Raw genomic sequence first — 26,916 nt, 5'->3', positions numbered from 1 at the left:
CGGTTACTCAAACTGTCTAAATAGGCCTTAACAGAAAACAGTTACTTGGACCTGGTTTATCTCATTATCCAGGATTGGCATATTTTGAACACGATGTGGTGGCAGCAGGACAGGGCCCCCAAGTCATTATGTGCTCTGTTCATGACTGGTTAGACAACATGTTGGATATGCACATGTGGGCGAGTGGACTGGCCGACTAACTCCCGGATCTTAGCCCCAAAGAAAAAAGTTAGGTGGGGTATCTGAAGTATACACGCATCCCATTTTAACAGTCGATGAATTGAAGCTTGCTATCAGTGACGTATTGAATATCATTCCAGTTCAAATGTGTAGGGATGTATGCATTGATCTTGAGGGTGTGAGGGTTGATCCTTATGTACTTTGAGTGCATAATGTGTGTTTCCATTACCATACTGTATTTCTATTGACAGCAATCTACAACTTCCATGCGGTTTTCTTTTTTTGGAACATGTACTGGCGCACTAATAGTCTATGGACAAATGTAGCTTATACATCATAAGCTTTCTCGGCATACAGGCTTTACTTACATCAATTTTTTTTCCTTCTTTCGTAACGGTTGCAGGGCACACTGCCCAACAATGGTATTTAGAAGGCTTTAGATCCAGTGTGTTTCATACTAGTCATTCCATAAAGTCTTAGATGAAACTGCTTCCTATGGCAAATATCTACAGTTAGAAACATGCCTTTTGTCTATACACAGACAAACCCCCCCCCCCCCCCCTCTCAAATTTCAAATTCCAATTTTCAGTCGAGGCGTGAAACTTCAGTCCGGTGTTCCGTTAATAACTCCAGACATTGTATAGCTAAAGTTGGGTTATTAATAGGACTTTTCTGCATAATAGTAACTATTTTTTTTTTCAATACAAAGTACTTATTACAACTTAATACAACTGATACAATTTATCTCTACGGGCTACAAAGGCTTTTCTTCATCGTGCCACTGAAATGTCTGCAAAATTCTTTTCGCTCTTCTAAGCGCAAGTTCTGCACACGAGACGCGTTTCTGGCCCTATTCAGACATCAAGCACCATATAATTACGTTTTTACTGATTAGATAGCAGCTGACGTTATTACATCAAAATGACTCATCATTTCTGCGATTCTCTTCCTTTATCCGTGCCTGCTCTAAGTAGAGTTAATAACAGAGGCTGTTTTAATTAAGTGCTGATCTTCTGAAGCTTAACGTACAAAAGGTGCTATTTACAGTATAAAAAGGCCCGGCTTCTGCAGAGCTAAAACTGGCTTTATTCAGGCTCTATTTTGCTTATTTGAACATATTTTTTCCATGAATCTGCAGGAAAAACAATCTGCAAGCTTGGCATGTAAATACAGTTACCAACTGTCCCCATATTCTAGGTCTAAAAACAGCATTACCCTGGCAATGGCCACGAGCACTGGCACCGTAAAAGTACACAACAACAAGACACAAAAAGTGCAGTACGTGGACCCACAGTATCACATCTCTGGAGCCATGAAGGGGTTTCTAGTCAATTTTGATTCTTCTAATGTATACAAATTAAATCAGAATTATAAAACATCACCTTCATGCAACATTGTACAAGTGTGAATAGTAAATCAGTTCCAGTAATCTAGTCCAAAAGGAAGAGAAAAAGAATAGGACAGAAGCCTATCCAGTTCAAGTTCAGCCCATTATTCTGCAATATTGGCTCATGCCTTTTATACGGCACACACATTTGTCCGATCGGGCCATGAAATGTGCCAACTAATAGCAGAAGGGACAGCAAATGCTCATTTGTCAGCTGATTGCTTCTTTTATGCTACAGTAAAAAATACATTGTATTGGCAGGACATCTCCCTGTGTGAATGAGGGATGTGCTGCCAACAATGAGAATATCCACAGAACCAACAGTAGTTATAGAGCCATGGTTCTGTATCAATATTTAGCTCAGCAAGAACCAACACTTAAAATATATCTCTAAGGCCGGTCTCTCACAACCGGATTTGAACTGTGGATTCCGTAATCTAGGTCTGTGTGGACTTTCTGTGATAAAATTTGAGCGCTGCAAGGCAAGCATTTTCGCATTTTCCTTCACACTCTGATACAAAATCAATGGACAGCCTCCATTGATGTCGCTTGAGGCATCCAAACCGCAGCCTATACACAATGGGTACACCAGTCATCGGTAAGTGACTGCGTGGAAAATACAAAAAAAAACAAACTGCAATGCGCATGACCACTTGCGAGCCTCCATTTGCAATGCCACCTACTGGGCTCACAGCCAGAATACAACCGGGTCGTGTGAGCCCGGCCTAAGGGTGACTACCCACTACAGTTCTTTTTCACTGCGAAATTCGCAGCATTTTTTTTCCTCCAGGGGTCTACGGGACTTGTTAAAATCGCATCGCGCAAAATCGCGATTTCACGGTAAATTGCGATTTTGCCATGATGCGTTTTTAACATTAGATAGCCCCATAGACACCTGGAAAAAAAAAACGCAGCAAATTCACCCTAAGGGTGGTTTCACATTTGAGGCAGGGGTTCCGCTTTCCTGCTCTGTACAGGGAGAAGGAAAGGGGAATCTTGGCGGCAGAATGGCACTGTCCCGTTCTCTCCAGAGACAGAACCGGACGGTCCCCACTGAGTGTAACGGGGTTCGCCAGCTTTGCACCCAGCTGCCTGCCTTTTGTATGAAAGAAAAAGCACTACATGCAGTAATTTTTCTTCTGGTATGTTGAGCCAGATCTGCGAAAGAACTTCTGTCCGAAGGTTTCAACGCAGATGTGAAACTAGCCTTATTTCCACTTTCTAAAACGCACGTTGAAGTTTCAAGATTAAGGCTGGGTTCTCTCAGGGCGGATTTGCTGCGGCAATTCCGCCTGCGGACGCTAATTTCGGGATTAGCCAGCCATGTGGACGAGATTTCTCAGAAATCTCGTCCACACGGGACGGCCAATCCGCTGCGGTAAGTCAGGCTGGAACCGCGGCTGCGGCGGCCGCAGCTTCAGAATATGCAGCATGTCTATTTATTTTCTATTTCCGCCGCGGCCGCGCTCTCCTCTATGGGAGCGCCGGCCGCAGCGGAAGAGCGAGCGTCCGGGCCGCTTCAAAGCCGCCGCGGTTCTCCCTGCGGAAATCTCGCGGTTTTTGCTGCGGCCAAACCGCGGGATTTCCGGCGGGAATCCGCCCCGTGTGAACCCAGCCTAAGACATGCACTGAATATCCCCAAATGGTTTTAGCCTATAGGGCAAATTCCAAGCAGAGTAACCGCCATGACAAGAGTGCCTCCACTTCTCAATGACCGAGCCCTCAGAATTGTCCACTACTAATCCTTACTAGTTGAAAGCCCCAGCCCAAGACGGCGACTACATTCTAATATTCATGCTCAGGATCATTATTCAGTGAAATCAGGAATAATAGTTATAATTCAAAGGAGTCAGCTATATCAAAAGTACAAAATACAGCAAACCAACGTGGAAGTCAGTTTGCATGTTGCCCCGCTGGCTTACTTTAGTAGACACAAGTTTTTCTTTTATTTTTAGCACATCTAAAATATTTCCTGGTAAACTCATTGAAGTTCCTTGTACAGGGTGGGCCACGGAAAGTTAGCGCTAAAATATATTATATACGCCTTCTATGGTCCACCCTGCAGAGGAGATGAGGAGGACGTGCGAGGCACAGCATGTGGTTACATAGTGGACACTCATGAGGCCAGAGTTTTTGAAACAAACCGTACCACATCAGGCTAAACAGAGATTATAGAATATATATATTATATTCTAAGATAGCCCAACAAGGCACCACATCCGGACATTTCCCCCACAAGATGGTCTAGCACCAATATATTACCTGAATTAACTACCGTATTTATTATGTCACCTTACCAAAAGTTTCAAAGCCATTCCTCTACCTTCTTATAAAAGTAGTAAATACCCAGACTTGGGTTTCACCGACACCTCTCATCTCATCGGGCAACAACAATATTTCATCACTGGCAGTCAAAGGCAGCAATTTCTGCATCACCCCATGAAAGACATGACAGTGCTCTATAAATGTACGTCACTAGTTGAGCTTTTCGCCTTCCCAGACGATACTTCCCATTCTTTTTGATTCTATGAGATAGCGATTCGTGCCCATCTTATCTCAGAGAGAAGTACAAGCTGTCCAGCAAAATGGATTCAGCGTTTGAGGACTCGGGAGAGGAGTGGCGGTGTACCCAAGCGGTAGCAAATTTCTTCATCCATAACACAATCCTGGCAAGTGACCTTGAACAGGCGATGAAGGCATCATTGTTGGAAACCATCGAGTCACCGTTGATGCATGTGGTCGCCTTCCGTGTTTCAGATGCATATAGTGCAGTTGAGCTTATGATAGCGTTCAGAAGTCTTATCTTTTATGTAATGGAAGCGAGGTGGAAGCCCATATATGGCATAGATATTGAAGTTTCCCACGCCTTTCTGATACAACTACTGCATATGTAACATATGAACAAGGTATGTGCAGAATATCCTTATGAAATAGGAAGTGCTGTTACAACTTGCAATTCTATGTACATTCAGCAGCTTCTCTGTACATTGTAAGAGGAAGAGGTTAAAACGTGGAAAGTGTCAACATTTTCTCTCTGATTCATCTGGCACTACGCCACAAGATCTGCAGAAAACATATGTACCGAAAGTAACTCTACGGAACAGATTGAGATTAAGGGATTTTAAAATAAACTTTCAAAACTGTAATATTTATTAATTATATTGGAAAGGTGTCCAGGAATGTAATTAGGACACTGGTATCTACTAAACCGACAGTACAGGGGATGTAGCATTCGCTGGTCTGTTACCTTACATCGTGCAAAGAGACAAAACTGATATCGAGAGGGACAGGTACCTTCGCTCATCGTCATACAAATATGCATACACCAGTTGATTGCAGCCATGGTTGGGCCGCGGTGTTCTTATTAGTTACACCTATTGCTATAGTCTTTTTTTTTTTTTTAGACTATCGATTTAGGCCGGCTGCACACGGCCGTGACGGAAGCCCGTCACGGCGCCCCCCAGAGACCCCATACTTACCAGCGGATTTGGCGTTCTCGCTCCCGCATGACGCTTCCCCGCCCACCGCCGCCGTGCCACATGACACACCCACCGCATCACATGACACGGCCGCCCGTGTCATATGATGCGGCGGCGGTAGGCGGGGAAGCGTTTTCACGCTATCTTCCGCTGTGCTACAGCGGAAGATACCGTAAACGGACGGCTTCCATTGACTGCAATGGGAGCCGGCCGCGCGTAAACCCGCGGCAAATAGAGCATGCCGCGGGTAAGGACGGGAGATTTCACGGTGCGGAATTCCGCACCGTGAGCATTGTGCTATTATGTTCAATAGAACCTAATAGCAGCTGGCAACGCAGCGGATTTTCGCCACGAATTACGCGGCGGAAATCCGTTCGTGGGAAGGAGGACACCGTTTAGATACTCCTATTATTTCATAACTGCTACATTTAAATACAAACGGCGCTTTTGTTTTTTACAAAATTACCTTCTTTAGGATCCTTTTGCTCATCACTAGTCATGAGCCACATGTGGCTCCCAAGCCACTGATTGGGGACCACAGATGTGAAGTATACAATGGAGCAAAATTTATTGCAGATGTACATCATTTTTAATCCTAAAAACCCATCAGTTGCACGCTTTAAAAATGTTTTGTAAAGTTCAGCACATACACAAAAGGTCACTTTCAAAACAGCAGTATTCTTTATAAGCGCAAACTAGGAGCAGAACCTAGAGAGAACCCTAAAATGGATGCTCCTCTTCCATGTTTTGGGACTCCACCCAGGAACAAATAAGAGTACACACCGGTGTAATCGCTTAACTTGCCAGTTCATTGTGTATCCAGCATACATACGTATTTCAAGGCTGCCGAGCCTCTTCCTCAGTATCTAAGTCAATGGCAGAGAGTAGTGCTCTGATGTCATGCCTGCTGAGGAGTTTAAAGGGGTTGTCCCGCGCCGAAACCTAAAAATTTTTTTCCCCCCACAGACCCCACCTTAGCAGACAGTTAAATTCCATCCATTTGTTATTTAAAAAAAAAAAAATTTGCTTACCTGGATCCCCGATCTGCAGCTTTGAAGATTCTTCTTTCAAAGTTGGCGCCGCTGGTCTTCTCCCACGGTGCACGATGTTCTTCTCCAGTCTGCATTCCACTGCCGGTTACAGCCACCTCATTGGCTGATCGGCACCACGTGACGGAGGCGGAGCTACGATGACGCGGAGAAGAGGGAGGAGCCAGGACGCCGTTCGTGAGCCCGGACACAGCCAGCAGAGGATTCTTATCTGCGCAAGCGCCGACTGTTGCGGCGACCAGAGAAGAAGGCTTCAGTCGTCGCCATGGAGACGCGGACACCAGCACCGGAGGGGGTAAGTGTATAACTTCTGTATGGCCAATATTTAATGCACGATGTATATTACAAAGTGCATTAATATGGCCATACAGAAGTGCATAACCCCACTTGCTGTCGCGGGACAACCCCTTTAAGTGCTTAATATATGCTGGTTATACAATAAACTTACAAGGTAAGCGAATACAGCATTGTGTACCATTATATGCTGCTGGGTTGCACCTTATACCCAACTGTTTGGCATTTGTTGTCCACACGTCCAACCTTAAGGCTGTGACGGGTCACTAGGGTTGGCTGCATATACTAGACAGAAAAACAAATGTAGCGCTTTCAACAGTCAAACCTACACATTCCTATGAAGGACAGTCCACATGGCCTTTCTTTCAAGCTGCTCCACTTCCTTCACTCTACTGTCCAAGTTTTGGGTCTCTATGGAATTTCATGTAGAAGGCAGTTCTCCTTTAAATATTGTGCTAGAAATGTATCAGCTGCAACATGTGACATACCAGCTGCATACTTTGTTTCACATGACACTCTTAAGTACAAAGGAGCTCTAACAGGAGTTTGTAAGGCTGGGAGCAGATATATCAGTTGTGCCCAGCCAGTTTTTTTGCATCGGTCCCGGCATCCACAGCCTGAACTAGCCGGACAGAAAGATGTGGCATGCTGCATTTCTTTTCAGTACAGGGAAACATCAAAACTGATGCGCCAGAAACTATTCCATAGAGGACAACGGGACCAGTTCTAGCATCCGTTTTTCTCTAGCGTTCCTTTACCATGCCAGAGTGAGAAGCTAGGCTGGATTGGTGGACATATGGGAGCCCAACATCAATTAGACACATTTTAATTGGCTAATAAAATGTGTCTGACTGCCCAGACAATGTAGGTCCTGGTAAACCCAACATTAGACATTAGCGTGCAACATTTTTTCCGAAACAGAATTTGACTATTCTAGCTGCTCTGGCAATTTAAACATATTAGAGAGGATTTTCGCAGAAAATCCTCCCAGGGGGGGGGGGGGGGGGCGGGAGCTCAGTTCCTGCTCCTGGCTCTTCCATCCCCCCCCCCCCCTCCCCCTGCAGATGAGGACACCGTATATCGGCTCGGCATGAAAACCGAGCCGATATACAGTTGTCGGAATCCAGCCTTATCGATATATTAGCAGCAGTTAAAAATCAAAATCTGCTAATTAGTTTCATTAAGGGCTTATTCACACGGACAAGAATCTTGCGCAAGTTTTATGTTATGTGAGACGCACGAACAGGAAATTAATTATTTTGGATGGACTTCTTCACATGAGATGGAGGGAAAAAAAAAAATTAAATCAGCAGCATGCTGTATTTTTGGGCGTCACCCATTGTTTTCAGTGAGGCTTTAAAAGTCATCGCAGGGCACTGGCATGTCGTGTGATGTGAGGTTTCCCAATGAAATCAATGCGAAACACTTGTGATCCTTTGTTGCAGATTAAACATGCGCCCAAGGATTGCTAGCTCACAAAACTGATGTGCGAAGTTTTTAAATAAAAACAGCCTCACAGAAGCGTGAAATATGCACGTTGGCAAGCGTGATATCGGGCTGAGAAACTGGGCCCAATATCACGCTTGCCCCGTGAATGTAGCCAGAAAGAGATATTGGGTTTAAAAAAAAATTAAAAATCCATTGTCATACATTGTATTTGGGAATTCTGAGTTAATAAAGGGGTTCTCTGTATAACAATACAAAGGTTGCAGTGAGTGTCTGCCAGAACATAATATATCAGCAGCCCCAGTATGAGGGAGCTTCACACAACCGTAGGCTCCTGCCTCAGTGATGCATTAGCGCATGAAGAAGGCTGATCAGGTTGATTTGCGCGTTTGTGCATAGTACTGTACGATTTGGGCATGCAGGGCCAGTTCACACCCCTTCCGTGGTATAAAAGGCTATTTAGTTAAGGAAGTCCAGATGTGTTGTGGCCCCCGCGGTTTTTAGTGTTTCATGCATCCCCGTGCGCATCTCCCATAGTCTTTTATGGGGCCCTTTGTGCGCAAATACGTAGAAAAATAGAGCCCATTTTTGTATGTGCAATAAATGCAGGCACAAAACATGTACCAGAGCGAACCCATTGAAATCAATACTATTCTGTGTTTTGTGCACAGAAACGGACGCAAATACGGTTGTGTGAAGAAGCCCTGACCTTGAGAATAGCCACCAATTTTTGAAATAGAATGCAGGAAACTAAAATACAGCGTATCATCTGAAGCTTTATGGCAATATTTTAACCCCTTAACGCTGCAGGGTATACATTTACATCCTGCAGCATCGGGGTATGTATGAAGGGAGATCGCGGGACAATCTCTCTTAATACAGCGCAGTTGCCGGCTGTTTATTACAGCAGACATCCAGCGGCAACAGCTCCGATCAGTAGTATGGCTGATTAGAATGATTAACCCTTTAAATGCCACTGTCATTTCAGGCAGCGGCATTTAAAGGGGTTGTCCCGCTCCGAATGGGGGGGCTATTGAAAAAAAAAAAAACCCCGTTGCAGGGGTTTAAAAAAAAAAACACGGATAGTACTTACCCGAATCCCCGCGCTCCGGTGACTTCTTACTTACCTTGCGAAGATGGCCGCCGGGATCTTCACCCACGGTGGACCGCAGGTCTTCTCCCATGGTGCACCGTGGGCTCTGTGCGTTCCATTGCCAATTCCAGCCTCCTGATTGGCTGGAATCGGCACACGTGACGGGGCGGAGCTACGAGGAGCAGCTCTCCGGCACGAGCGGCCCCATTCAGAAGGGAGAAGACCGGACTGCGCAAGCGCGTCTAATCGGGCGATTAGACGCTGAAAATTAGACGGCACCATGGAGACGAGGACGCTAGCAACGGAACAGGTAAGTGAATAACTTCTGTATGGCTCATAATTAATGCACGATGTATATTACAAAGTGCATTAATATGGCCATACAGAAGTGCTGAACCCCACTTGCTTTCGCGGGACAACCCCTTTAAATTAGATCGCAGGGAGCCGTGTGGGTGTCATGGCAACCGGGGGCCTTCTGAAAGCCCCCAGGGCTGTCTTGGCAGAATGCCTATCAAGCCATTACAAGTTGTTGTCCCCACTGGGAGCCAAGAAAAAAGTAAGTGTTTTACTAATTTAAAAAAAAACAAAAAAAAACAAAAAAAAAAAAACATTTGCCATATTTACAATAAAAGAATCTAAATAAAAAAAAAAATACATATTTGATATCTCTGCGTCCATAAAAGTCCGATCTATCAAAGTAACGCATTATTTACCCCGCATGGTGAAAGTCATCCGGAAAAAAAGAAAAAGTAAAGAATACTAGAAATGCACTTTTTCGGTCACGCTGTCTTGAAGAAAGAAATGCAATAAAAAGTGATCAAAAAGTTGCATTTATTTCAAAACTGTACCAACACAGACTACATGACGTCCCACAAAACAAAAAAAAAAATGTTATTGCACTCAGAAGACGGTAACAGAAAATAATTTTAAAAATTTTAAGATCTTTGAAAAAAAAAAATAGAAAGTAGTAAAGCAAGAAAAAAAGAAAAAAAAAAAAAAAAAGATACGTTTGGTATCGTAGTAATCGTACTGACCCATAGAAAAAAGTTATCAGGTCATTTTCGTTGCAGTTTGTGCGCCGTAGAAACAAGACGCACTGAAAGATGGTGGAATATCTTTTTTTCCCATTTCACTCCACTTAGAATTTTTTTTTTTTTAAGTTTTTCAGTACATTATATGGTACATTAAATAGGACCGTTGAAAAATACAACTCGTCCCGCAAAAAAACAAGCCCTCAGGCAGCTACATCAATGGATAAATAAAAGGAGGATTTACGATTTTGTAAAAGAAGGGAGGGGAAAAAAAAAAAAAAAGGAGGACTGCGCCATTAAGGAATTAAACACCCATTGTGGAAGCGGAGCAGCGGACATCCGGGAGGAGACCAAGTGGAAAGTTGGTGTTGCATGTGTGCGCCTGCCTACTGAAGGCTACGGGTGTTACAGAAACGGCTGAGCATCAGGCAGGACACACAATTATGGTGGAGGTGGCAGTCCCAATCTGAGGTACAGTTAGAAAAATTGTAATCCCTACCAAATTCTCTCGTAAACGGCTCGTGTCCACAACCGTATTTTCATCGCATATTACGCAAGCGTTGAATGGACACAAGCTACACGGTGAATGAAGTCAATGGACTTTTGTTGATACATGCACATGTGAGTGTAGACACTTCATATCGATATGCACGAGAAATAGACTGCAGCATGCTCTATTTCTCTGTATGCAACGCTGTCCATACACTATACATTGCTCATGAGCAGTATTTTTATATACATCCCCATTATGAAACTGAGATTTTAAAAAAGAAAATAAAAAGTTTTACTGATACATCTTGAACCTGGGCCGTAGGTGACTGTTATAATAGGATCCAGTTTGACTACACTTAATTAGGAGGGTTGGCATTCACTCCCTTTTTCTGACACTCAGCACTCCAGTGTCAGATCTGCTTTTTGTAACAAGTTCTGTGTTCTAGGTGATTGCAATTTGATGCAGCCTAAATAGAAAAACTGGGAATTTAGGGGGTTTCACAACTGCGCTGGGGATTCTGCTTTCTTGCTCAATTCGGGGGAACATGAAAGGTGAATCTCTGTGGCCGAACACTTCTGTCTCTGGACGGGTCCAAGCAGCGCCGGTTGGACTCCATTGCCTATAACGGGGTCCACCCACTTTCCAGTGTGCTTTTTCTTCCGGTATGTTTAGCCGGTACTGCGACAGAATCTGTTTGGAGGTTCTGCCGCAGAAGTGAAACCGGCCTTCATCATGTACATGTAAACCGGCCTTCATCATGTACATGTATGTAGGTCAGTGACTGTAACACTTTGTTTTGCTCAATTATTCCTTTAATAAAAATAAAAGTTTAATTTAATGTCTCTATGAAAAAAGCCCATTACACACTAGTCTCATCGGTAACATGAATGCCGTACATTCGGGTCAATTATTAAATTGCCCACAATATGAAAGCAAACTAGCAATTACCGCTCGACGTAGAACAGAAAGCAATAAACCAGGCCAGAATAAATCACGGCTAATTTGCGTTTACTTGCAGTGACCCTTGTGCCCATTTCATGTCAACAAAAGAAAGCACTTTTGTTTCCAGCGCTAGTTTTATTAGGCAAAAGTTATTTAAACTCTAAAGCCTATCAATTGTAACATTTCACTAGAATGTCACGAATACACAAGGCTGCAGGCTACAACTCTCTACAGAGTGAGGTTGTTGGGTGCTGCAGGCTCACGCCAACTGCCGTGGCACTGCCCCAGCCAGGCTAGTAGTATATTGGCCAAAACTGCAACATCCCACTGCTAAGTCTGCAGTACTGAGGTCACTTGTCCAGGAAAAATACTATTGATGTTGTATCCTCAGGATAGGTTATCAATAGTTGATCAGCTGGGGTCCGTCGCTGGGGAACCCGGCCGATCAGCCGATTATGCGCCTGCTGACAGCACATAATTACAGAGATCAGAGCAGAAGTCTCCCTCCGACCTCTGGAGTGACCGGCGCTTGTAACTGCAGGAGCGGCTCGCGTTTATTCTTAATGAGAGCTGCACTTGCAGTTACAAGCACCGTTCACTACACAGAGGTCGGAGGGAGACTTCTGCTCTGACCCTTGTAATTGAGGCGCTGTCAGCGGACGCAGTCAGCTGATCGGTCGGAGTCCCGAGCGATGGATCCCAGACGATCAACTATGCATGACCCATCCTGGCGGATAGGTCATCAATAGTATTCTCCCTGGAAAACTCCTTTAAAGGAATGCCCCTCCAACAGACTTGCTTGTATTTTCTTACTAGACAATTGAAGCACTGGAGGTAATACCATGCATACACTCCAACCTTTCCATGTGTGGAGCCATTTGGTCCTTTGATGAATCTACCGGGGAAAGTGTGGGAATGTTGAGATAACCGCCAGAGTGCACGAGGGCTAATCAAGTTCCAGTCAACCGTGGATGGGGACACATTTTTGGAGCTATACCTCGGCTATCAGGTAGGAGTACACCTATAGGGACATTTGGGGCAAGATTGTTGACCAACTACCTGTCTTATGCTGATGCCGCATGCTTTTAACTAATATAAAACTGGGCCTATCAATGACACATTATATCTAGAATAGGATAATCCATGTCAAAGCTCAAATATCATATGTTGCCTTCAGGTTTATATAGATAATTATTGCTGAATTTTTTGAGCCTTGTGTATTAATTCATATAGAATGGGTTGATGAGCTTATATGTGACAACATAGATGTCACAGCCGCGGTGTCTAATGCCCTCATATGGGTGTTACCTCAGTGCAGCTGCGTCTAGAACACAAGATACAGGGGTGCGATTAGTAACACACACAAGATGGACATATGTGAACACAGGAAGAGGAGCAGAGAGAAGCATTTTGAGGATCTTTGGATCCAAGTCGCTAACCAGGTGTCATTAGTCACAACTTCCTGTAGTCAAATACATCACAGAGGGGTGGATAGCACAATCATGTGAAAGTAGAAAAACTTGTTCCAAAGAAGATGGCGAAGAAACAGACAAAATACTGCCATCTGTCTGGACATTTACACTCAGTCCTTATAAATTGACTGATCAATGCCACTTTCTACTAGTATAATTGCTTTACTAGAAATGGCCAATGCACGTTAGACAAAGTTGTTGTCCAGTTGTAAACTACTAGTGATCTATCCTCAGGATAGGTCAGCAAGAGTAGATCGGCAAGACCCCGTTGATTAGCTGTTCACTGGGTCCAGTGTTCTTGGGCACTGAGCTGATTTTTGCAGGAAGTATATAGCTCTGTTCTTACTGCAGTGGCCAGGCTTGGTATTACAGGCAGTTTCCATTCACTTCAATGGAAATTTTGCCTACAATACCAAGCTCTGTACACAAGCGCACTGCCTCAGCAAACAGCTGATCATTGGGGGGGTCACTGGCAACAGACCCAGCTAATAGGCCATCAGTAGTTTACAACTGGATAACCTCTTTAAGGCTGCCATATACCGTCAATCAATGTCTATAGCTGGGACTAGAGAGCACAGCTGATGAAGCATCAAAGGTCAGGTGTACCTCAAGCTACAAAAATGTATTCTGGATATTTGTGTATCTCTCATAGGTCATGAAAAAGGCTAAACATCAAAGACAGGGATAAAACCTGAATATACATATAAATGTGTACTAAGATTGACTGGTAGCGCGAGTAGATGAGTAGGATTTGCTTAGATAGGTAAAAGGAACAAGAATGGACAATAAAACGGATTTTATGCCCAAGGGTCACATGTAGTAAGAGGGTGTAGCAAAGACTATGTGTTCTATTACCATGATTGTAGTCCTACAGTATATTCCAAAAACATTATTCATAAGTCAGTTGCTAGGCAACTCTGACAGGCTAAAAAGTACAGACTTGGCACTGCTGTCTAGTCCCAGCTTTTCAGACATTCTTGGCATACATGGCGCCGATTCATCTCCCAGGACCGGGCAGAAACAGCAGCCAATACTACACGGCCTCCCACATGTTACTTGCATATCTCCAAGATCAACACAGTAGCTACTACTGTAACTTTTCTAAACTAGCCATCCCAATAAATTCTACACAATGGAATGACAGATTTTAGATGGTCCCACCGAAAATCAACATGTTCGAGAGAGGTTCATGTAACTCAAAGGTGTAGAACCCGTGGCCCCTGCCCTGCTGAAGGAAATACAGCCAATTGCCCAGGGCTTCAATGAGCACTGTCCTTGGCATGATCTGACTGGCAGATTTTAGCCTGGAGGGCAAGAACACAGCACTGACCCATGAATAGAAGTCCACCCTAAAGATGGAAACATACCATGTGGGTGCTGCACAAAGCCAAAATTATGCTGACCTGCTGTGGCCAATTGTCAGCAAATTTGCCAACATGGGTGTAATACAGCCAGTGCATTGTGCGTTTCTACCCTTAACCTATCAACTACAACATAAGAACTAACCTCAGTACAAACATACAGCACCAGAACCAAGCTCTTAAACAGTAGAAGAATTAAAGGGGTTGTCCTGCGAAACAAAGTGGGTCTATACACTTCTGTATGGCCATATTAATGCACTTTGTAATGTACATTGTGCATTAATTATGAGCCATACAGAAGTTATTCACTTACCTGTTCCGTTGCTAGCGTCCTCGTCTCCATGGTGCCGTCTAATTTTCAGCGTCTAATCGCCCGATTAGACGCGCTTGCGCAGTCCGGTCTTCTCCCTTCTGAATGGGGCCGCTCGTGCCAGAGAGCGGCTCCTCGTAGCTCCGCCCCGTCACGTGTGCCGATTCCAGCCAATCAGGAGGCTGGAATAGGCAATGGACCGCACAGAAGACCTGCGGTCCACCGAGGGTGAAGATCCCGGCGGCCATCTTCACAAGGTAAGTAAGAAGTCACCGGAGCGCGGGGATTCGGGTAAGTACTATCCGTTTTTTTTTTTTAAACCCCTGCATCGGGTTTGTCTCGCGCCGAACGGGGGGGCTATTGAAAAAAAAAAAAAAAACCTGTTTCGGCGCGGGACAACCCCTTTAAGCTCCTACTATAAATATGGCACCAAAACCAAGAACTATATTCTCTCTGGCCAGTTTCAGACTGGGGTATAACAGCTGTATTTTTGCGCTCATAGTCTAGATAAGCACCAGACCAACTCTGGGGCTACTGACCTGAACTCATGCATCAGAGGCACATCCTAATTGGAGTGGTTATACGAAGATGGATATTACCACCACACAGTGACAGATAGCCGCTCTACACAAGCTACCTACAGACTGTAAAAGTCATTACAGTAAGCCATTTAGTGACTTGCAGGTAAAATCCTCTTGAGGTAAAGCAACCCTTCGTGCCCAAGGAAACAAAGGGGAACACACCGCTTCTCTGACTACCTGAAAGACTACATTCTAATGCACAGTGCACATCAGGTAGTCAGGGAAGTGGCGCGGCCATCTTTGTCCAGGCCCAAAGGGTAACTAACTTTTTCTGCCCTTACCATGTGGCCCAGACCAACAAAGATTTTTTGCAGCCACAACTCACCTCTGTAAAGATTGCAACACATACATCTTTGGATCCTCGCTTTTCCAGCACCCCACTAACCATTTCCCAACTTAGAGACTCTGCCACTAGCCCAATTCTGTGCTTGTTGTTGCCCTATGGGACCCCAGTACTGTACCTGCTATGTTGCATAGTACTTGCAAATACTGTGCTTCAGAAATAACTATACTTGTCATAGTTCCAATTACCTACCCAAAAATGCAGTGCCATAGAGACAATAGCTCTGGAAAAACAATAGTGTCAGTTAGACAGTGCCAAATAGCTGGTGTTTGGTTCTGGGCCACAGACTGATAACCACACAGTAAAAGTGCAGTTTTCTGTACCCCACACAGTACTAGTGCTTCTTTTAGTGCCCACACAGTAGGATTTCCCCCTTTGTGTACTCGCACACAGTAGTAATATTCCTTTCGTGTCCCATATAATAATGCCCACAGTCCTGACCCTTACAAAGTATAGCACCTCCAAGTTCCAAAAATAAACCCCTAACCACGACAAGTGTAGAGTCCTCTTGTGGCCTGATGCAGGCGGTGCAGTGGAATGCCATCATTTCACCTGTGTCCCAGCCTCAGACTCCGCAGGGCTGACTGACATGTTACAGAGGAAAGCGGCCGCAGTGCGAGACAAGTCGGGACAGAACAAAGCAAGTAGCCGAAGCATACTGTAGGTCAGAAGCCAGCAGAGAAAAGCTAGGCGACCCTAAAATATCTGTGGGGGATCCAGCCAGTCTCTGCTCACTGGATAATACTGGCTCGGTTTGTGTGGCAGGCACCTGTATTAACCAATGAGCACTATCCCCTGCAGTGATGGAGCGCGACCCTATGATACACAGGTACACCTATTCGTATGAGGGTCTGCAGGGGAGTGGCATTGCTGCACAGTAGGGGAATAGACACTGAAGGCAGACATGGTTTCAAATACCACACCAAACACTGTAAAGTGTCTCCATTGATTTCAAATGGGGCTTCACAGACTTGTGTCCAAATAAAGCATTGCTAATACCGCAATTTTCGAGCGCTGTGTGTTCTATGTTCGGCATTTAAGCATTTTTTGACGCAATGCATCACCCACTGAAATCAATAAGGAGCATTTTTTGAATGGAGGAGCGTTCTATGCCACCAGGAGGGAAAGTGAAAGCGGTGACATCATCGGGTTTATTTACCTGCGTCGTTACAGTTCTAAAAGCACAGTAACAATGCAGGATAATGCTCACACTAAACGCTGCACAAAGCAGCTCTGCCATACTGAAAATGCGTTTTTACTTACTACCACCTGTGTGAGAGCGGCCTTAGGCTGGGTTCACACAGGACGGAAATCCCACAGAATGACTGCAACAAAAAAATCCTGAGATTCCCGCAGGATAAGCGCAGCTTCAAACCCCCCAGCCATTAGCCGTGGATTTTAGAGTGCCTTCACCACCTGCATTTCTGCTACAGCCATCTCTCCCCATAGAGAGGAGAGAGGCCGCTGCGTAAATGAAAAAAATTGACATACTGCGCTTTTGTCTTCCGCGCTGCATGTCCGTTTCCGCACGGCTTGGCCATAGCACGTGGATGAGATTTTTGCAAAATCTTGTCCACTTTGCTGGCTAATCCCGGGATTAGGAGGCGCGGGCGGAATTCCCGTCTGAACATTCCACACGAAAATTCTGCGGCAATGCTGTCCCGTGTGAACCCAGTTTTACACTACAAAAAACAAATTTTTTTTTTTTTAATCTAGGTAAGTAAGGCTGGCTGTCCACGGGCGATATTTTATAGCGTGATCCACGGCGATAAGTATAACTATGGAAAGTGCAGCCTGATGTACACGAGCAGGAAATCCATAGCGATTTTCCACTCGCGTCTAACAATTGTGGCATGCCGTGATTCTCTGCGATGAACCCATCTTTAAGATAGGCTCATTACAGTGACTTAGTGCTGCTTTCCCCCTTCCCAGCGGAAAATTGCTTGCGATATGGACAGGCAGCCTAAGCGTATATTCTCTCCTTGGGGAGACCAGCTAGTGAGGAGACCTATAAGGCCATCCATGCTCCTCTGGGAAGTCTGTCCAAATGGAAAGATGGAACAATACCTATACTTCCATCATTCATTTGAATATTTCTCAGGAGGAGCATGGATGGCCTTATAAGTCTCCTCGCACACCTTCTAGGTGCTCTCCTTAAGGAGAAACAATATCCTTCCTAAGCAACATCATAGATCTCTTCTCCAGCCAAGCCAGAAACCTACTGCACGCTGATGAGGAGGGAAAAGCCTAAAACCGTCTGTCTGTACATGGCTATCCTTTCCTTCTGGAGAAGATTCTGGTTTATAATCCCAGCCATTTTTATAACGCTTGTTAAAAGGTCTGACATTGCATTGCAGGAAATCTGCCTCCAATAGGCAGCACTATAGAAGCATTGCTCCATCTTCCAATTTGTATTATTTAGGCTATAGACATGGTGCTTCAAACTGCCTCGGGCAATTCATAGTGATGGAGTCCGGAGTCTGCATCGTGGGACGCCAGTCTCTCCCTCGCTGACGTGTTGATCAAGCGTCGGGTGATTGAGTATGACGATACGGTGGAGTTACGCCATTTACGTAGCTACGTATAAAGCGACGCTTGATCAACACGTCAGCGAGGGAGAGACTGGTGTCCCACGATGCAGACTCCGGACTCCGTCACTATGAAATGTAAGTAACCCTATAAATAGTGATGTTTGTTTTAATTTGTCATGCTTGAAAAAGGCACTGATATTAGTGCCGAAACGCGTTGCAAGACTTTTTACATGTTATATATGTTTTTTTATGTACAATTAAATATATTTTCCCTATTGTGGAGACTTTATAGTTTCCCTTATTGGATTGCAAAAACCCCGAAAAAGAGCGCAGGAGGATTTTTCTATTATAGTTGTATTTGCTTTCTTCCCCATTTGTGTGGTGCAATACCCACTGGGGTTTTTTCCTACTGCTGCATCTCCTCTTTTTGAGGATTCTTGGGGATCTTGCACAGGAAGAACATCTATAGTTCTACAGGTGACCTGGGATCATCGGTGCAAGCGGGTCATTCTCCCTGAGGTGGAGATCCCGCTTTGCACCAGGTGAGTAAAAAAAACCCTTATTCTCCATTTCGGATCCCTGTGTGGTGGCGCGGATCTACTCTGAGATTTGTGCTGCATTGCACTGCAAATGCAGTTTTGCCGCAGTGCGGATATGCAAAGGCAATCCGCGGCAAAACCGCAGCAAATCTGCCTCGTGTGAACCCAGCCTATTTGCTCTGTTAGCTGCTCCGTTTTTCAGGCCAAAAAAAGAAAACAAAATAAGAAACCTGACGTAATGGAAGCAAACAGAAGCTTTTCTGGGTATTAATGTATCTTGACGCCACCAAAAGCTAGGGGTTTGACAGGAGGAACGCCCCGCTCGCGATAGAGTCAAAACATAAAGGTCCTTGAAGGAGCAAAAGTGGATTACTGTGGGAAGTGGCTTAGTAGGTACTACATGAGCAGGCATCCGTCTATGTTATGTGCTCTGCTTCCCCGCTGTTACTGCAGCTCAGCGCCTGTCCCCCGCCCTCCCAGCTGTCCTGGTTGTGGTGTCTGGGGCTGGTGGCTAGATCTCTCATGCTGCTGTACTGCAGCACTCCTACCGCAGGCCACCGGCTGTCCCCCGGTCTCCCAGCGGTCGCCGTCATTCTGCTGTGTGCAGCCCCTGGCTCCAACTGTCAGTGGTCCTTATGCTGTGTGGGGGAGGGAAGTCTGAACGTCCAGCGCGCTGCCGCCGTCTCCCACTTAGTGGAACACTGTCGCTCTGCCCTCCATGCAGCCAACCGCTATGTCATACACAGCTGTGGGATGGGGCCAGCGGCACCCTCATAACCACCCCGCTTTGCGCATCTACACAGGGCTGGGGTTCCGCGTTCACGGCCGGTGGAGGGGGAAGGGGCTTTCATCTGCAGCGGGGGCCGTAAATCAAATCTGCTGCAGGCCGCCTGGTTTGCTGCCACCATATTACTTTTGTGGGGTAGCAGGACCTGCAGCCAACACAGCTCCCCAGCCAATCAGCATCAGGGGGCGTCACCCCCTGTCAATCTTGACTACCAGGAATTCCTGGTGGCGTCAAGATACACTAATACCGCCTTTCTGTTTATTTGAAACCCCATTGAAAATCAATGGTGGGAGGGGAACAGATCCGTTTTGTTTTTTTCAGTTTCTCACCTTGACAAAACAGGCAGAGATAGAAACCCTGAACTGGCCCAACGCAGGTGTGAAAGCAGCTTTATACATATAGATCAAACTAATGGATATTTTACCACTTTCTGCACTACATTCCCATTTCATCTTGTAAAACAACGGCCAGGTTCCCTTTTAATTCACATTCTAGAGAGGGAAAACTGAGTGGCAATAGAGGAAGTTGTGTGCGGTCGGTCTCATTCCTGTAGTGACTGCCGGATGATCTGATCACGATGACTATTTAAACAGAGAACTTCCTTCTGGCCACAGTCTGAAATAGTGACATTAAAGAAAACAAAACTTACATAAGTTAATTCCTGTTTTGCAGGTGTTTCTCAAGAGCTTCCTTCAGTACTTCTGCCAGGCTTCCCCATCACACTGTGGCTACAAGTATTAGCAGAACTGTCAGACATCTCAGGAGACCACGGTGAGATGTAACGGTCTACGTCCTGTGTGACATAACCACACATTCCAAAAAACCGTCCAACAGTACAAATTATCGACAATCCATCCCTTCAGTCATGTTCCATGGCTGTTCTGCAATACTAGGACTCTGCCTTCTAAGAGATGTTCATTAGATACAAGCAAACCTCAGTGGAGTCCAAAGGCAATAATGTAACAGGAAAACACTACAACTATAAACTGGAAACCCACCTTACACCTCACTTGATGTTCCTCCTCCCTCAAGAGTCACAGCATAGCCATACTAACCCTTACAGGGTATTCCCATCTTGAACTTTAATCCAATATACAACACTGATCACAGCACACACTTCACCTTCAAATATGCAGGGAAGACAGTCCTCACCAGCTGGTGCACGCTCATCAAAGATCCTGGATCACAATTTCAGCAGCAAAGTATGTATGAGAGCAGAACTTGATAAAGACCCTTGGATGGAGGGTTGAAACGTTGTGTGGGCACAATAAAGATTTATTCTTTTATTTAACCCCTGGAGTGCTGCTCTCATACATACTTTGCTCCCATCTTGAACTTTGATAGCATATCCATAAGTCTGAAAGGTGCAGGTCCTAAAAGCGGGACCAGCATTCATCAGCCGCTGAGTGGGCTGCACTATGCAGTTTCCCAAAATTGAATACTCGTTTAACAATAGGCACAGCCATAATCCTCATAGTATTACAGGAGAAACCCCTAACAGTAATCAGAGTGATGGCCCTCTACCTTAAAGGGGTTGTCCCGCGCCGAAACGGGTTTTTTTTTTTTCAACCCCCCCCCCCCCGTTCGGCGCGAGACAACCCTGATGCAGGGAAGTAAAGAAAGTTTACCGGAGCGCTTACCTTAATCCCCGCGCTGCGGTGACTTCAATACTTACCGCTGAAGATGGCCGCCGGGATCCTCTGTCTTCGTGGACCGCAGCTCTTCTGTGCGGTCCACTGCCGATTCCAGCCTCCTGATTGGCTGGAATCGGCACGTGACGGGGCGGAGCTACACGGAGCCGCTCTCTGGCACGAGCGGCTCCATAGAAGACTGCTGAAGACCCGGACTGCGCAAGCGCGGCTAATTTGGCCATCGGAGGCCAAAAATTAGTCGGCACCATGGAGACGAGGACGCTAGCAACGGAGCAGGTAAGTAAAAAACTTTTTATAACTTCTGTATGGCTCATAATTAATGCACAATGTATATTACAAAGTGCATTATTATGGCCATACAGAAGTGTATAGACCCACTTGCTGCCTCGGGACAACCCCTTTAAGAAGTCATAACTAGTGTCCCCATCTCCCACTTTCAATTAGTGCCCCCCGCCCAAAAATAACCAAATCAATGCAGGGGAGCATGTTTACTGGGAAGTTATTGCTTACTTACATAAGATTTTTTAGTGCAGGTGACGGCGGATATGAGACAACAGCCATCAACAAATATGGTCAATATAGACTGTCTATATGAACAAAAGGCTAATTATTCCCCAAGTAGGTGCAGTCCAATACATCTACTCTTTGGTCCTATTTATAAGGCTTTGTTCACAGTAGCGTTTTTTCAACCAATTCAGTTTTTTCTTTTTTAAACCACAAATTTCAATGAATGTGGCTCAGTGGTTAGCACTATTGCCTGACAAAGCTGAGGTCCCAAGTTCAAATTTCATCAAAGGTAACATCAATTTTTGATTTCCAGCCAGGAGTTCAGCATCTTGCCAGAGTATATAGGACAAAGTAGTGCAGTTAGCCGCGCTATTCCATCCCGTTTCCTAGCAGATAACATGCAATGAAGGTTTCGAATGGAAACTCCAACACTGATGTGAACAAACTAAGGGCGGTGGCTGTATGGAGTCACGTTAAGGTTGCCCTTCATGGGATTTGAACTTAGAATCCCAGCGTTGCAACGGAAACTAGAAACGTAGAACAGATTGGTCTTCCAAGTTCCATCCGCCTCCTATTGAGTACAATGCAATTAACAGGATCCATCCGTGATCAGTTTACGAAACTGGAAACAATAGTGCAGTGGTCTGCACTTTTGATCGAGTGCAAAAAAACGGAATGGAGGAAGAAAATACAGAAACTAATTGAAACTGAAGACCTTCCGCTGCAGTGCATTTCTATCGGCTTGAAAACTGAAATGTTTTTCCGTTTTGCTGTTCCCATAACAGAACGGAAAGCAAAATGTTAATGTGAAAAGTCATCTTTTAAATCTGCAATCGACATGGATGCATCTCCAGTCCGCCAAATGCACGACAGCAGGTGAAGGACGGTTACACATAAAACTCATTTATACTATTAAGGCAGGGCTCACACAACTGGAATCCGGCTGAGAGTCCGGCAACTGACCCTGCGTATGGCACTAACCTGTATTGCGTATGACCGCGGAGGCGAGCAGGTAGTCATGCACAGCACAGGGGTTTTTTTAAAGTTTTTTTTGTTTCCATTTCCCACGTTGCTTAACGAAGACAGGGGTACCCACAGACTGTAGGCAATGTTAATTGGATTCCGCACGAACTCCATTGCAAAATAGAGCACGCTGCGATGTTTCTTCCACTCGCAGAGTACGCAGTTCGCATCCGCGAGTGAGAATGAAAAATGCATGCCTTTCCATTGCCGCGTTTTACTGCAGATCATCCACGCCGACGGTGATCGTGGAATCCGCAATACAAATCCACCTGTGAGAGCCTGGCCTGATCCATAGGTCACTTTGATAAATCTGGCCCATCGGTACCTGCAGGTCACCAATCACCTCTTTATCCTCTCCCGTTCTGTAGCGATGAGATGTTCTCGGGAAGGGACAGCTTGCTTCTAACTCTTTTATTAACTGCCTTTCTGTTGGCTCGGAGAGTCCCATTATTACTCAATTATCTTGTTTGCCAACATTTATATTAACCTGAACCAACTATTTAATACGTGTAGAAGTGCTTTTGCCTTTCAGCACATTTATAGTGTCTGATCACAATCCAGACGACTGCTAAGGGCCATATGTTCTGTAGTGCATGCAGTAAGCGTGCAAAGGAAATATCTGCATGGCGATTCCTTATGAGAACTGCAGATTTACCATCATAGCCTCTCCACCAGCCAAACCAGCTGCTGAGTTCTCACAGGGCGGATTCCTGGCGGAAATCTCGCAGTTTGGCCATAGCGAAAAACTGCAAGATTTTCACCTTGAAAGCGCTGCTTCAAAACCCGCGGCACTTAGCCGCTAGTTTTGAGGTGGCTTCGCCACACGCTTTTCCGTTGGGGACGGCGCTCCCATAGAGGAGATCGTGGCTGCAACGGGAGGGGGGGGGGGGGGGGGGGATGGACATCCTGCGGCTGGCGAATCCAAGCCGCAACACTGGCTTAGCCGCGATGAATTCGCCGTACCGTGTGGACGAGATTTCTGAGAAATCTTGTCCACTTGGCTGGCTAATCCCGGGATTAGCGGACACAGGCGGATTTGCCACGGCAAAATTCCAGAAGGAATATCCACGGCGAATCCGCCCTGTGTGCACCCAGCCTAAGGGGCAAAGAGGTGGCGCTGTAGACGCATTGCTCCATCTCCCATTTGCATAGATTTCCCAGCATGTGTGGCCTTATAGGTCTCCTCACTAGATGCTCTCCCCAAATAATCTGCAGTCCTTGGAGCTCTCCAATCTGTGCCCACCAACTGTCAGAGTCCTGAAAGGTAAATCTAAGCAGATGTTATGTAGGACCCTGCCGTAAGAGGGGCTCACTAGGGCGGGTTCGACAATACACTTTGTAAAAGCATTGCTGATTCCACCTTCCATTCGGAAAACTGCATGATGGAAAAATGGAGGAGGGAGAATATGCGCAATAAAGCTTGTTGGTCCCTGCCTGACGTATTTCGGCTGCACCCTGCTTTAGGTCCTCATGCAGTTTTCTGCATGTAGGATGAAACCAGCACTAGGTTCACAAAACCTATTTCACGGGCATATGCACATTTACGCCACATACTTCCTCATAGGGCGCTGCGTTTTGGCGCTTGCCTCTGCATTTACTGTACTTTTTGCGTGCAAAAAAAACCCAAAAAACACGCAGCCCGCTTCCAGCCACTCAAAAGGCCAATTAGTGTCATTAGTGCCATAGGTTTCATTTCTCTTCAGACGTGCAGGAAAATAGTACATGCTGCATTTTTAAGCGTTGCAATAATGCACACAAAATACATGTTTGTGAACAGATCTATTAAAATTAATGGGTTCTCTTCACTGCGTCTGCATCCGGCTTTAAGGCTTCGCACGGTGGGACTCTGCTGTATCATCAGCACCCAGTTACCTGCAATGGGAATCCGTACTGTAGTCTATAAAGTAGCGGCACACCACTTGACGCAGATTCCGCACCATACCCACATTGGGAAGTCGCTACAGCTGGATCCATGGAGCTTACATGTGCCTAGCCGCGGAATATAGAGGGCAAATCCAATCGCAAAAATCCGCATTGGAGTCTGCTGTGTGAACATACCCCAATGCTCAGAGTGTAGCTGACTCAACACACCCCGCTACAGGGGTGGGGTTCCCCTGTAGACCCCTGGAGCCAAGGAGTGAGGTGGGGGGGGGGGGGGGGGCGGCACACTACATGGATGGGGTTTCCCTGGAGCCAGGAGTCACACACACACTACAGGGGTAGACCGCTGGAGCCGGAGGGAGGGGGTGTCACGCATACTGCATGTAAGGCTGGGTTCGCCAAACCGTGAGATTTCCGACGGGGAATCCGCCCTGTGTGAACCCTGCCTTAGGGTTTCCCTGGAGCCGGGACACACACACACACACACACACTACAGAGGTAGACCGCTGGAGCCGGAGGGAGGGGGTGGTCACACACACTACATGGTGGGGTTTCCCTGGAGCCGGGGGTCACACACGGTCACACACACACATACTCTCTACAGGGGTAGATCGCTGGAGGGAGGGGGTGTCACACTACATGGTGGGGTTTCCCTGGAGCCAGGGGTCTCACTCACTCACACACACACTACAGAGGTAGACCGCTGGAGCCGGAGGGAGGGGATGTCACACTACATGGATGGGGTTTCCCTGGAGCTTGGGGGGGGGGTCTCACACACACTCTACAGGGGTAGACCGCTGGAGCCGGAGGGAGGGGGTGTCACGCATACTGCATGTTGGGGTTTCCCTGGAGCCAGGGGTCACACACACACTGTACAGGGGTAGACCGCTGGAGCCGGGGGGGGAGGGGATGTCACACACTACACGGTGGGGTTTCCCACAGACCACTTACCTGCGATGTCCCACAGCTGCAGTCTGACCAGGGTCTGGTTGTCCCAGTTGATGACTTTTAGGGCGAAGTCCACGCCGATGGTGGCCCGGTAGTGCTGGGAGAAGAGCTGGTGCACGTAGCGCTTGATGATGCTGGTCTTGCCGACCCCCAGCTCCCCGATCACCAGCACCTTGAACAGGTGCTCCCTGCGCTCCTCCGCCGGCTCCCCCGCCATGTAGTCAGCGCTGCTCCTAACTCCGTCTGGCCGGGCGCCCCGTGGAGTCCCCGCACGTCATGGCCGGTCTGGCAGGAACTACACTTTCTTTTCCTCACAAACTTCTTCCTCCTCCCCTTCAGAGAAGGAACCAACCGGCGGCCGGCGGGTCACAAGACGGGAGGCCGGGCGGGAGAGGGCGCGGTGTGAGGACCGGCGGCACACCTGTAGAACCCAGTGATAGTAGATGTCGGCGGGTCACAGGGCGGGGTGTGAGGATCGCCGGCACACCTGTAGCGCCCCAATGATAGTGGCGGCCGCCGGCACACCTGTAGCCCCCAAGTGATTGTGGCGGCCAGCGGGTCACAGGACGGGTGGGAGAGGGTGCGGTGTGAGGACCGCCGGCACACCTGTAGCCCACCAGTGATTGTAGCGGCCAGCGGGTCACAAGACGGCAGGGTGCGGTGTGAGGGACTGCCGGCACACCTGTAGCCCCTGAGTAATAGTGGCAGGGGGGATGCCCCAGCAACCAGGGGGCTTATCAATAGGCAGAAAATGTGGCCGGTCTGAGGGGGCTGCAGATGGCTGCTGTCCCCTCAGTCTTCCATTGGAGCCGGGGTCACACCAGCATATTCCACCGTGTATTACGCAGGTGGTACCCATTGCTTAGTGTGGATCCATTCTCATTTGCATATATACATGGCGTGTGAAAAAGAGCGCAGCTTGTTGTATTACAGGCGTACAGCCCTGGTGTTCTCTATGGGTTGCGTATTGAATGCCGTACATATGCAATATGTTGGTACGGACGGCATTTATATGCGTTGTAGCGAAGCAACCGGGGAATTTAAAAGAATCCAGGAAGACCGCGTACGTGAGATACTATATCCTGCGCGATCCTGCCATATGTGGTGATAGGTCGGTCAACAGCAGTAAAATGTCACGTGGCACATGCAGCAGTTTAAGCTTACCGCCGTGTGCGCTCAGCCTAAGGCCACTCTGGCGCAGCCCGCTTTATACACTAAATGGGGTAGTGCTAAGGAAAAGTGATATGGAAGAAGATCTGGGGGTGCTAGTGGATTGTAGACTTAACTGGAGCAACCAATGCCAGTCAGCTGCTGCAAAAGCAAATAAAATCTTGGGGTGCCTTAAAAGAGGTACAGGGGCGAGAACATTATCCTCCCACTATATAAGGCACTTGTTAGGCCCCACATGGAATACTGCGCACAGTTCTGGTCACCGGTGCTCAGGAAAGATGTTACAGTACTGGAGGGGGATCAAAGAAGGGTAACTAAACTAATACATGGAACAACGGGACTGGAATACCCAGAGAGGCTATCCAAATTGGGACTATTTACCCTGGAAAAAAGACGGCTAAGGGATGATCAAATGAC

At 46.6% G+C, this 26,916-nt stretch overlaps 1 protein-coding gene across 1 annotated transcript in view; it reads right to left on the bottom strand.

The window, feature by feature from the left end:
* Positions 1–25,659, bottom strand: part of RAB32 (RAB32, member RAS oncogene family) — a 45,240-nt gene extending 19,581 nt beyond the window's left edge. Inside the window, exon 1 of the mRNA XM_066595946.1 lies at positions 25,333–25,659. Coding sequence (XP_066452043.1) covers positions 25,333–25,546 — 214 coding nt within the window. The 5' untranslated portion in view covers positions 25,547–25,659. The remainder of the gene's footprint in view (positions 1–25,332) is intronic.
* Between the last annotated feature and the right edge of the window lie 1,257 nt (positions 25,660–26,916).

Source organism: Eleutherodactylus coqui, chromosome 3 (assembly GCF_035609145.1).
Source record: "Eleutherodactylus coqui strain aEleCoq1 chromosome 3, aEleCoq1.hap1, whole genome shotgun sequence".
Taxonomy (NCBI): domain Eukaryota; kingdom Metazoa; phylum Chordata; class Amphibia; order Anura; family Eleutherodactylidae; genus Eleutherodactylus; species Eleutherodactylus coqui.
This window is presented reverse-complemented; position numbering and strand designations above follow the sequence as displayed.